This window comes from Paecilomyces variotii (assembly GCF_004022145.1).
Source record: "Paecilomyces variotii strain CBS 101075 chromosome Unknown C8Q69scaffold_10, whole genome shotgun sequence".
NCBI lineage: Eukaryota > Fungi > Ascomycota > Eurotiomycetes > Eurotiales > Thermoascaceae > Paecilomyces > Paecilomyces variotii.
The window spans coordinates 252,172-263,977 of record NW_021167149.1 but is presented as its reverse complement, the minus strand read 5'-3'; the positions used below and the strand labels follow the sequence as shown (position 1 = coordinate 263,977).

The following is an 11,806-nucleotide window of genomic DNA, read 5'->3' as shown; positions in this document are numbered from 1 at the left end:
GTCGGGGCGTTCTGTGTGACTTTGCAATAGTTGGTGGTCTGGTTCTTCATCGGATTGGGAGGGGAGGTGTTCTCTTTTGCCTGTACCATAATACCAGAAATATAATTCGTCGAATTGGCTTGGGGCTCTATCCTGCGCCAACTTCCCAATCCAAGCATCATTTAAAACGAATCTTAACCCTCATCATGCGTGACCAGAAACAAATCTCCCACCAGCCGCTGAAATGATTCATCTCCTGTTGCCTTCAGCCCCTTCTTGATCTGCTCGACCAACGTCGCAGGAAGCTTTGCACTCGGCCTCGAGTAGATGTCAATGCCTTCAGGCGTGAACAGCGTCTTGGCGAAATAAGTAACAGCCCAATCGATCGACTGCCCCTCATCGCCCATACCACCACCACCACCATCAGCATCCCCAGGCACAGACCCATACCCAAGAACCTCCCATTTCGAAGACGCAATCATCAACCACCCCTTCCCCCGCCAATGATAAGCCCAGCTCCCCGCCTCGGCATCAGAGTCGCTATTTGCATTCCCATGCTTATCCAGATCTTGTCGCTGACCAGACATAAACACAGGACGATCAACTCCATGAACAGTCTTCACACTACCTCCTTGACAGGTCTGATAAGTCACCTGATCATCGAGAAACCCTTGCGGGAGAGATTGGTATGTGATTTTGACGTTGCGTTTGGATCTCCATATTGGGAGGGTGGAGTATGTCACGCTCCAGGGAGAGGAGGTTAGGAAAGTCGTTGGAGGAGGTGGATGAGAAGGGATTTTGGTATTATCATTTGAGGTTGAGGTTGAGATTGATGACGGAGCGCGAATAGAGATTTCAGGAATGGAATGAGTGGGATTGGAGAATTGAGACATTTTTATTCTTGCTTTTTTGTTTTTGCTCCCCGTGGTGTTACTATGATATTTTATTCTTAATCGTACGCGAAGAAGAGAATAGTGAGATGTTTGATCCTTGATACGGAGTCTGCGCGCGTGGGCTTTTCCAAGGTGTGTCTTTTACCTACTTAGCTTGAAACTCTAGACGAGTCTTAAGTATCCATGACCGCCGTTGCTTCTAGTGCGGCATTCTGGAAACAAGGGCTGCTCACCCTTACTTTCAGTTTCGATTGTCATATTATTTCGCCTTAGTTAGTTCAACCCTTTTTCAGCGGGGAACTAGGAAAGGTGCTTTGATTTACCACAGATACGGTAAAGGCCTATAGTCAATATCCGGTGCCGGGGGAAGGGGTCTGCGATTGGCAAGCGCGGATATAGTAATAGGAACAAGCAAGGACATAGAAATCACCAAATATTTGGCTGGAAGCGATATGTATGGATGATATATCTTTTATCTGGTGGAAATTATCGATTGTTTGCTCCTGCTGCTGATATCTATGTCGGTGCATACTTAAAGAACAAGCGCATTGTGACCTGTTATTATTGCTATCTGCGCTACAACTTACAACAGAATAGAAGCCATTCTTCATGATTGATTTATCAGTAGAAAAGCTTATCTAGTGTCTATTTACTTTAGGTAATCTTTTACGGTTATAGCGGAGCAATCTCTAAATGAATATTCAAAGCCTCCAGTTCTTACGCGAAGGGCTGGAAATTCTGAATTCAACTATATATCTTACCGCTTCAATGCCCGTGACTTTCAATTTTTGCATAAGCGTAAAATAAGAACTCGGCGTGAGAAAGGAATTGCGTCTAGCTGGATTATTATGTTTATTATCACCCCCTACTTCTGGGGGAAATAGGAGCTGGCAGTACTTGCTTGGAAGTTTTTAATACCTTTTAAGTTGGAAATGGATGCATTATATAAACCTACCGTCCAGGTTCTTCGAGTGTATGCGCTCCTCAAGTTCTCTAGCTAGGTAGGAAGATTATTTCTGGTATATATGACCCTCTTTATTTCGGTAATAAAGGCGGCTGTATTAAATCTATTTTATTGCGTGGACAGGCGTTATACTTATAAAGTTTATGCATATGATATTCTCTCCAGTCTTCAAAGGGACCTTATACCCAGATTTATAAGTTATACGCTCTGGACCTTCCCGTTGAAGGTGTTGGGCAATAGGCAGTATGATTTGTCCTAGTTGACTATATATCTAGCAAGTCAATGTTTGTTGGTGGTCTATTCAAATTTCAGACGCACAAGGGATACTCTCCAGGCGAAGAAGCTTGGTTTGTTCCTCGGCCAATATAGCACCCTCGCACGATATAAGCAAATGATGAAGATGTGAATGAATCGCCTCATAAGCCAAGGCACAATTCTACCTATACCGTTGTTGAGGTGTATTTTGAGACGTCTAGTGCGGATTTCCCCAGATATCTTGTGGTGTACATGTCATTAACTGTACTGATTCTTCTCATGTAAGGTAACTACCTAGTCATGGGAACCTACTTTAACTACTCTGTCCCGAGCTGCATTAGTCGGACACCAAAGACAATCTGATAATTCTGATTGCAAGCAGGCCCCGCCGATCTTCCGGGCCATCGAAGCCGATAGAGAGCCGCTACTATTAGAACTCCCGACAAGCAGGCTTGCCGTCGCAAATTCCGTCCCGATTTATAACCAGCGAGGAGTTCTTCCGCAGTCCGTCCATCCCGCTAAAGTCTCGTGGATTAGGTATATACACTTGTGCCATTTATCCGCTGAATGTCTGCCACCAATTGAAGGTCTCTATCACACCAAACTAACAGTGCCTCGTTGTATAACAATATCCTAGATCTCTACATCCAATCATATACTATGGCCTCCAGTCTGGTGGTTCGATCTCGTTCTACTCTACTCTTTGTCGCGGGTTCCGTCCGCTGCACCTCTCCTATATCTACTCGCGCGTGCCCCGCGCTCAGTCAGACCAGCTGGCCTGCCCCTCTGTTGTCTGTCACAATCCCCTCGCGATCCTTCTCCTGCTCCCATACTCGCCGTTTCGCAGCTACACCCCCCATAATGGCTCACACCGACACCCTCATCGAGCTGGCCAAGGCCCGCCGTACCATCTATAAGCTCTCCAACCAGAGCCCCGTGCCAGATGCCAAGATCGAGGAGCTCGTGAATGCTGCCATCGAAAATGTCCCTAGTTCGTTCAACACCCAGTCGACCCGCCTGGTCGTCCTCCTGCATGAGGAGCACGAGAAGCTGTGGGACGTAGTTATCGAGGTCTTCGCCGGTCTTGTCAAGACAGGTACCATCCCTGAGGACTTGTGGAAGAACCAGACCTTGCCCAAGCTGCAGGGTCTGAAGGCTGCTGTTGGAACAGTAAGTTCTTAATCCTGTCATGCTTTTTTTTGTTCTGTTGGGTTTTGAATTACAAAGTTGTCAATGGACTAACCACGCGTCATCTGTAGATCCTGTTCTACGAGGACCCGGCTCACATCAAGCCCTTCAGTGAGAAATTCGCTCTCTACAAGGACCATTTCGAGCCCTGGGCCAGGGACTCCAATGCCATGCACCAGTACTTCCGTATGTTTCCCTTTTCATCTTCTGTTTCCATATTTCTGGAAGTGCTCCTCGCTAACCTGTACCTACAGTCTGGGTCGGCCTCGAGTCCCTCGGTTTCGGCGCCAACCTTCAGCACTACAACCCTCTTATTGACGCCCAGGTTGCTCAGAAGTGGAACGTCCCTGCAGAGTGGAAGCTGATCGCACAGCTTGTCTTTGGCAAGCCTGAGGGCCAGCCCGGCGAGAAGACGCAAAAGCCCATCAACGAGCGCGTCAAGATCTACGGAAAGATCTAGATAAAGCAGGATATTGGCTCGTGTAGTAATTATTATAGAGTAGAAATAGACTACTACAAGCGGCGATTGCTGGCCCTGCAGCTGTTGGGTTGTATGTACACGTACATCGATAGATATAGGCGCGTTTATTTAGCAATGAATGGAAGTGATGGAATTAGTCTAGAATAAAGAACCGCCTTATGAGCATACGAAAGAGATCATAAGGATGTAGCGACTTGACTAATGATAGAAAACATATCGACTCGTAGTTGTTAAAGAATAATAATGTGTCGACCAAAACGAATATTATTGCGCAAATGCCGTGTGGGGAAGACGGCCGGGCTAAAAATTACTTGTCTTGGCGAATGGACTCTGTGCGTCGCCGTACAAAGCTGAAAATTTCGAAACGCCATCTCAAAATTTTCAACTCCCGACCAATACTACTTACATCTGGGCCAGCCACGCCTGCTCTATCTTAAAAGATGTCCCTTTTCCCGTGGAATGCTGACACGCATTCTGGAAGTCATCCACCGTCTACTTCTACGGGGTCTTCCTCTTCGTACCAGGTCCCGCAACTGCGGTGGCTTCCCTCTGCGTTTCAGCGTACTTCCAACACGCTGCCTGCTATATCGTCCACCCTGCGGCCTCGGGCATCGGACCCTGCTCCAGTCGTAGACTCTCCGGCTCCAGGTACTCCGGCCAGCTCTGGCAACAATGATTCAGATAGCCGTCCTGATTCCAGGGGTCCTACTCAGCAAGATGCTCCAGCTGATGACGACTACTCTACTCTGAGCGCTCCGGGCGCTCAGCAGGGCGAAGATTCCGGAACTGCTCTCGCCAGCTTTGCGGCACGGGCGGAAGCAGCTGAGAGTACGCCTAAATATGGAAAACGCTTGACTACGAAGGAGGAAGTGTGTCTTTTTGAGATCTGTAACCAGCACGCGGCCACTTTTGGAGAACGCAACAAGCTGTGTGATTGGTGGCAGACGGTAACGAATGAGTTCACGCGCCAACAGGGTCATCCATATTCATGGCATTCAGTGCGGCGCAAGGTTGAAATCGTCTCTAAACAGCGCATCAAATTCTTGTCCGAGCAGAGAGCAAATGGAGGCCAGGATGCATCGAACCCTGAATGGCGGGCTGTTGTTGATGCTTGGATTCCGAATTGGGAACGCTTCGAAGAGGCCGAAGCCAAGCGGATTGAAAATCGCGATGCGCGCAAGGGCAGAAAGAGAAAAGACCGTCCATGGAAGCCGTGGGAAGTGGCCACGGACAGGTGGAGGGCGCCGACAGGTCCGTCTGATAATCAATATATGGCACCTCCAATGACTCCAACGCATCCGCATCACCCCGGCTCTTCACAAGGAGTGAGGTTGCCCCCGGGGTTCGACACTATGTTCTCCTCGAGACCCCTTCTGGCTGGTATTGGAGACGCAGCGAGGGAGGGAGGCTATTATTCACCGTATTCGCCTGTGCCGCAAGACCCCAACGTCACCTCCGCCATTGTAGAGACTTTGACGACCAAGCTAAACAAGCATCTTGACGCGGCAGCGTCGAACCCACGCTCATCTCCTGTTGTCTCAGCATTGGCGGCATCGAACGCGGAGCCAGAAGCCGCTGCAGACAGGGACGCTTCAGCGGATTCTCCCGATGACTCTGCCGGTGCTCCATCTTCTTCGAATAAGCTCGAGGAACTTAAGGAAGAGCTCCGTGAGGAGTTCCGGCGAGAACTAGAAAAGGGTCGCGCTGCTCTTGAGGAGAAGTTGGACGCTGTCCAACGCACGCAGGATTTGATCTTGGAGTTGCTGAGGCAGGAGCCATCGTAGGAGATATATCTATATCTACGCGAGTGGTACCTTTCGGGAGTTCTGTATGCTCTCATTCTTTTTGTCTTTGTCTTTTCATCGATACCATCATTAGTATTAGGCTACATTGCAGTCTTAAAGGGGGAATAAACCCCGAGGACAGATTGCTTCTGGAGTTTTAGGAATGTCTAGGTTATCATGGTCGTAATGAATCAATTAATGTTTTTTATTTCCACTGTCCGAATTCGAAATTGATTCGATGGCAGAATATTACATTCATTCCTCAAAAGGCCCTGGATAGGTAGGGATTACCATGCCGTAGAGAACGGTGATCTCGTGGACAGTTCCCATAAGGCTCTCAAAACCCGGAACTTGTCGTGCTTTTCATACACCTCGTCATTAAGCTGATTCGGTTCCTCCATAGTTCGTTCTGGCCTGGTACTAAGATAGGGGCTTTTAGCAGAGAAACTGAACTGGTACAACGAGATATCTACGATTATGGCACGAGCGGCGTATCTGATAAATGACGAATTCTTGATTGGTACTGTCAAGATAACGGATACTTCATAAAAGGCTGGGAAAGACGTTAAGTTGCGCGCAGAATACGCTTGATACTAGATGTTAATTTAGTGAATGAATCCAGAACTTTTGAACTTGGTGCAAGTATGTAAATAAAGTTGGGGGCACGTTGTCTTGGGGGCGGCCTTATCAGCCCGCGGCAAGACGTCTTATATTGGTTGACCAGTTAGTTAGTTATAAGACTGCGGTGAATAATCTACATCGAAAGGACTGGTCTTTAATTGGAGGAGGACTTCATAGTATACGAAGATGAGGAAGTCTATGTAATTTTTTATACCAACTTTTTGTCGATGGTTTTGGCTTTGTATTGCACCAGGTATCGTGGCTTAGTTGGTATCTATATGGTACCAGCTTGCCCGGAAGGTGTAGAAGTGGAAAGACGCACTAATGTCTATCTGATGATGGATCCTATATGGTACAGTTAAGACCGACGTTGGTCTCTAATTGAAGCAACAACAATGGTCTCATTCGCTTCCGAATCGTCATGTACCCGTGTCTCCACAGAGATGTCGACGCTGCAACGATCCGGTCCCTGTCTTGGAATTTCTTCTATGCCTCAGCCTTGTAATAGGTCTTGTAGGACACAGAAGGACAAGGACATGAGCTCCGATGTGAACAATCGGTATTGCGATCAAGCCGAAAGAGTCTGCTCTGTATGGATGGTGCTTCGACTGAAGCTGAACGGCATGTAGCATCTCGACCTGATAAACATGGCTCGAGTATATGCAAAGGGGTGGATCCTTGCTTTCAGGATCGAGAGGCATAACAACCATCAGTCGCCGTCATTATTACGACGTGTCGTGTGTATCGTAAAACGAACTCATTTCTTCTTCGTCGCGAGGGGTATTCCTTCGCTTTCTTTCAGTTCCTGCAGCTTCTTCTCACGCTCAGCCAGCTTCGCCTTCTCCTCTTTAAGCATCTGCTCAACCGTCTTGGTAGCCTCTGTCAGTCTATCGAGTTCTTTACTCTCGGTTGTCCTGCTATATGGATTCTTCGGACTCTCGTTGTACGGAATCTCTGCCGTTCTTCCACCCTGCTGCTGTTGCTGTTGCTTGGAATTCTTCCCACTTTTCCCCTTCTGTGGTTGCGCCCCGGTAGAGCCACCTGTCAAAATATCGTAGAACTGCTCGACAGGTTCGTTGAAGACGACTTCTTCGTAGTTCTGACTGACGACGACTTCCCTCCTCTCCTTCATGCCCTCAGCATCCGGTCCGTACGGGTGGAGCTTGAGACTATGCCATAGCGTCTGGGGCTTTTCGTTCGATTCTGGCACGAAGTAGAGCTTGATCTGGATTTCGAATTCACCCCATCCTGTCTCGGTGACTTCGAAGGGAGGCTGCTCGATCGTCCGCACGGACTGCGCGTATGTCTCGTGCAGCTTAAACTGCACTTTCTTTAGCCAGTAAGATATATCTTCGTCGTTCACGCCCTTGACAAAGACGCGCCATTGATGCGTGTGGTCCTCGGGCGCGTTAGGTGGTCGCTTTGCGGGGTCGAAGGGCTGGGCTTCGCTGCCGTAGACTGTATGCTGTGTTAACAGGACAGGCAAGTATTGATATAGAGTGCTACTGAAAAGTATCATTCAACATACCGAAAGGTCTGAATATTGAAACGCCCTATAGCAAACGAGTCAGCCATTACTGTAACGAGAGTGGCGTAGCGAAAAGGGACTACCAACCCTGACGCGCTTTGTACCTGTGGCGGCTGGCATACTAGGCAGTGAAGCTGAAATCTCCTAAATAAGCTTCGGTATATTGTACAGTTAGTGGGCCGCAGCCAGATGAACAGAAAATAGGTGCTGGCCTTGAAAGATACTATCGATCGTGGCGGAGAATGCCCGCAAACGATCCTCCGCGATCTCTCCGCCTTGAAGCACGTGACCACGCGGCCGGCCCACGCGGTGTCGTCACTTTCCGAGCAAAAGTCGCGGAGCTCAGCAGAGCTTCCGGGCTCTGCGGAAACCGAACCCCCCGACAAAATATGGTCCGTTGAGGCACGTCCTTCATTATACACAATCACTATTCGATTATTTCGTTAATTCAATTTCCTAGCTGTGATCTTTTCGTACTCAATGGCTACGAAAAGGATCGTGGTTGCTGGTGGGAGTGGGTTTCTAGGTACGGAGATCTAGTCATTCATCAAATAGCGTGACTTCTCAATTCATCTCAATTGGAAGCTCTGACATCAGCTAGGTTCTAGGATTTGCAAAGCGGCGGTCGCAAGGGGTTGGTCGGTAACTTCATTAAGGTGCATATATCATTTCAATATGGATGTCTGCTAGTCCACTGCTGATATCCCTAGTCGTTCGGGCGAGCCGCGATGGGAGAATCTAATCGACTCACCTCGACGTCCGCAGTGGGCAAATTCTGTCGAGTGGGCAAAAGCCGACATTGTTAGGCCCGACACCTATAAGCCATTCCTGAAAGATGCGAACGCTGTTGTGCACACAATGGGTATACTGCTGGAGGCAGACTACAAGGGAGTGGTTTCAGGACGGGAATCTATAATCAGTGGATTGCAGAGAGCCTTTGGTCCATCGAAGCTAGGAAGCCAGGATCCGCTAAAAAGAAAGGAAGGGGAGCCCTTGAAGCCCCAGGAGAGCGATGGGCAATGGACTTATGAGTTCATGAACAGAGATTCAGGTTGGTGCCCGGATTCAGACGTCCTTGTTACCGATCTAAGGCTAACCTAATGGCAGCTATTGCATTGGCACAAGAGACCTCCCGAGAACACGTTCCGACATTCGTATACATATCCGCTGCTGCGGGAGCGCCTATCCTTCCCAGCCGATACATTTCCACCAAAAGAGAAGCCGAAACCCTCATTGCCTCATCACTACCTGATTTGAGAAGTATCTTCGTCAGACCAGGCTTTATGTACGATTCAAACAGGAAATTCACGTTGCCAATCGCGCTGGGAGGGATCGTGGGTTCGGAACTCAACACTCTCCTGGGTGGTAGACTGGGATTCTTAGGGACGATGGCTCAGAAGCCCCTTAAGGTTGACTTGGTCGGTGAAGCAGTGGTTGAGGCAATTAGTGATGACGCGATGAGCGGCGCGCTCAATATCCAGAAGATCGAGGCCCTGGCGACAAGGGCGTGGAGAAAGAGCATGTTGTGAGCAGACGCAGTAAAGTGCTCACTCCAAAACGCGATGAGAGCTCCGTCAAGTCCCAATCAAAGTAGATATGCCACCTGTAAAGCGCGTAAAGGGAGGATCTGTGGATTACCTCTTGTAGTTAGTCTTGTCGGCTTCAGCATGGTTGCTCCAATATGTTATATTATAATTATCACTGCTTGTCTTGTTCTAAACCCGTGAACTATAAGAATCTATCAGTACCCTACTGCGTAGTAGCATATGTGAAATGGCTTCGCTTGTTTCAGGATACTTAGAGAATCCAAGCTAGGACAGAGAAATTCGGGTAAGGACCGTCAAGCTGCTGCACAAGTAGGGATGTCAACATCGAAGCACCCGATCTCAGGACTCATGAACTGCAACAGGCTACATACCGGCTGACGCGTGGTATACATTACCAATCCAGGTATGGGTTGATATTCTTTGGGCCATTTCCAGTAAACAGAAAATAGTCTCCATATTTTGTCACGACTGTCACTTGCGGATAGGGAATTGGATAAACGATCTGACCGATATATTTCAGCCTCTTCGCAGAGAGCACCTTTGCAGAGTGAATCACCACTGAGAGACAGGCAGATATAATCCCATATTAGGTTAAAAATATCATAATAAGTGATTTACCGGATTTATCGGCTCTCGAGACAGCAACAACACAACCCGAACAGAAGTCTGCCAACACATAGATTGGTATTCCAGTTAGGTTGTAGCAGCAATTACAAGCGTGGATATATCGGATGAGCTACGCGAGAACGGTTTTTAAGAGCTGAGGATCGCCATAGTTTTGGCCCCTGTGTCTGTAAACTTTCTTTATCAGGTGCAGCGTGGGCTGAAGCTACGCACCCAAGCGACACACGAGATAGTCTATCAATAAATTGAGCTCCTGACAACGGTCTACTGATGGAGCCAGCGATGTTAATGGCAGGCCAGCATTAACTAAACGCAAAAGGTCACTAAACTGGTATCAAGATCGCGGAGCACATTCAGTCAGGTAGCCTGATAATGTCCCGTGGGGGCAGAAATAATGTCATTCTCCTGCACGAATTATTACACTAGCCTCGAGGAGCTGGAGATCACTAGTGTTACGCTGTATTGGTCTATCAGATGAGGGGAGTGGTCAAGTCTCGAGGTAGACCTTTTATTCATTTGCCTGAAACTGTGGCCATTTATCGCGAACCCAAGCAATCGAGAACTTATTCTATCAGTCACTGACCGGAGCAGCAGTATCTGTAGAATATTCTACATCCCATCATCTTTTCCTTCAGCCGTCTTTCCCCTCTTAACGTTGGAACTCCAACAAGTAACCAAGGCTCGGAGTTAACCTTCAGTCGACCATGGCTACAGCATCATCATCATCATCGGTGACCAACAAACCGACCCTACTACTTGTACAGGGCTCATTCCAACTTCCTCTGGTCTATGAGACTCTCATAAAGGGTCTGGAAGCGGAAGGATACCCAACTGTTCATCCTCAACTTCCTAGTTGCAATCCAGGCGATGCAGACTTTCCTACGCGTACATTGGCTGACGACTCGCGCGCCGTGACTGAAGCGCTCCAATCCCTGATAGAAAAGGATGGGAAATACGTGGTTGTCATTATGCATTCGTACGGTGGCCTGGTTGGAAGCGATGCCGTCCCCAAGGAACTCAGCTACGAGAGCCGTAAACAAGCAGGTGCACCAGGTGGTGTGATTCATCTATTTTATTTCGCTGCATTTGTACTGTCCCCAGGACAATCTGTGTTGAAAGCCTTTGGCGAATCACCTAATAATGACGTTCGGGTAAGATAGTTGATATTCCATTGCTTTTTTTTTTCTTTTCTTTTTGCCATCAAGTCTCAGTAGCTATGCATTGAGAAAGTAAGGAATCATCGCTAATATGAACGTTTGAAACTCCAGGATGACGGCACCTTTACCATCAAGAACGGTGCAGAGATACTGTACAATGACCTTCCTGCAGAGGAAGCGGCCCTGTGGGAGTCACGGTTGATTCCACAGTCATACAAAGTCCAGGAAACCCCTCTTTCCCGGGCAGCTTACGAATACATTCCCTCGACTTATTTGATATGTGAAAATGATAAAGCTGCTCCGACTAACTTCCAAGAGATATTTGCACGCGCTGCAAATGCGGAAATTGATCGATGCAACGCCGGTCATTCCCCCATGCTGAGCCAACCGGCCATGCTAGTGAAGAAAATCACTGTCCTAGCTGACAAAGTTACTCCAAAGTGAGCACAGGAGAAGAAGAAGAAGAAGAAGAAGAAGAAGAAGAAAGGTATCTGAAATAAGGGGGAAGGACCAAAGTTCGAATCGACTTTGTGTGTCAAATTAGTTGATCTCAAGACGTTCATTTGCAGAATATGTGCATTCATTGCTACCTCAAATCTTCTGTAATAGATCAGTGTCAGTCTTTATATTCTATACAGTCACTAGTTACCAGTCTGCAAAATGATAGTTGTGTAATCACACTATCTTGGGAAAATCCATCGCCTCATCAATTTCCAGAGACACTCTCCATATAAAGAAACCTTTGAAATGTATTGTCCTATAAACTCGTGGTCACCTTGTCGCCC

General features: G+C 47.9%; 6 protein-coding genes across 6 annotated transcripts; 4 read left to right on the top strand and 2 right to left on the bottom strand.

The window, feature by feature from the left end:
- Positions 1 to 53: 53 nt before the first annotated feature.
- C8Q69DRAFT_61759 (hypothetical protein) lies at positions 54 to 1,052 on the bottom strand. The gene has a single exon (XM_028633840.1). The coding sequence runs from the start codon at positions 870 to 872 to the stop codon at positions 174 to 176; it is 699 nt and encodes a 232-aa protein (XP_028482826.1). The 5' UTR covers positions 873 to 1,052; the 3' UTR covers positions 54 to 173.
- Positions 1,053 to 2,952: 1,900 nt separating this feature from the next.
- Positions 2,953 to 3,739, top strand: C8Q69DRAFT_509136 (Nitroreductase-like protein; the record flags this gene model as incomplete). Its single annotated transcript, XM_028633063.1, has 3 exons — positions 2,953 to 3,261; positions 3,351 to 3,465; positions 3,534 to 3,739. The coding sequence occupies 3 exons, from the start codon at positions 2,953 to 2,955 to the stop codon at positions 3,737 to 3,739; spliced, it is 630 nt and encodes a 209-aa protein (XP_028482825.1).
- Positions 3,740 to 4,155: 416 nt separating this feature from the next.
- C8Q69DRAFT_475397 (hypothetical protein) lies at positions 4,156 to 5,820 on the top strand. The gene has a single exon (XM_028631194.1). It carries the CDS (start codon positions 4,201 to 4,203, stop codon positions 5,542 to 5,544), a length of 1,344 nt encoding a protein of 447 aa, XP_028482824.1. The 5' UTR covers positions 4,156 to 4,200; the 3' UTR covers positions 5,545 to 5,820.
- A 1,102-nt stretch (positions 5,821 to 6,922) lies between these two features.
- On the bottom strand, positions 6,923 to 7,813 carry C8Q69DRAFT_509134 (transcription initiation factor IIF, auxiliary subunit; the record flags this gene model as incomplete). The annotated part of the gene is made up of 3 exons (XM_028633062.1): positions 6,923 to 7,623; positions 7,694 to 7,718; positions 7,781 to 7,813. The coding sequence occupies 3 exons, from the start codon at positions 7,811 to 7,813 to the stop codon at positions 6,923 to 6,925; spliced, it is 759 nt and encodes a 252-aa protein (XP_028482823.1).
- Positions 7,814 to 8,173: 360 nt separating this feature from the next.
- C8Q69DRAFT_446682 (hypothetical protein) lies at positions 8,174 to 9,222 on the top strand (the record flags this gene model as incomplete). Its single annotated transcript, XM_028629151.1, has 4 exons — positions 8,174 to 8,219; positions 8,295 to 8,349; positions 8,404 to 8,744; positions 8,801 to 9,222. 4 exons carry the CDS (start codon positions 8,174 to 8,176, stop codon positions 9,220 to 9,222), a joined length of 864 nt encoding a protein of 287 aa, XP_028482822.1.
- A 1,346-nt stretch (positions 9,223 to 10,568) lies between these two features.
- On the top strand, positions 10,569 to 11,465 carry C8Q69DRAFT_446681 (catalytic protein; the record flags this gene model as incomplete). Its single annotated transcript, XM_028629150.1, has 2 exons — positions 10,569 to 11,015; positions 11,133 to 11,465. 2 exons carry the CDS (start codon positions 10,569 to 10,571, stop codon positions 11,463 to 11,465), a joined length of 780 nt encoding a protein of 259 aa, XP_028482821.1.
- Between the last annotated feature and the right edge of the window lie 341 nt (positions 11,466 to 11,806).

Bases quoted from the DNA above. Each gene is read 5' to 3' on its own strand.
- C8Q69DRAFT_475397 (XM_028631194.1), top strand. From the start codon at position 4,201: ATGTCCCTTTTCCCGTGGAATGCTGACACGCATTCTGGAAGTCATCCA.
- C8Q69DRAFT_61759 (XM_028633840.1), bottom strand. From the start codon at position 872: ATGTCTCAATTCTCCAATCCCACTCATTCCATTCCTGAAATCTCTATT.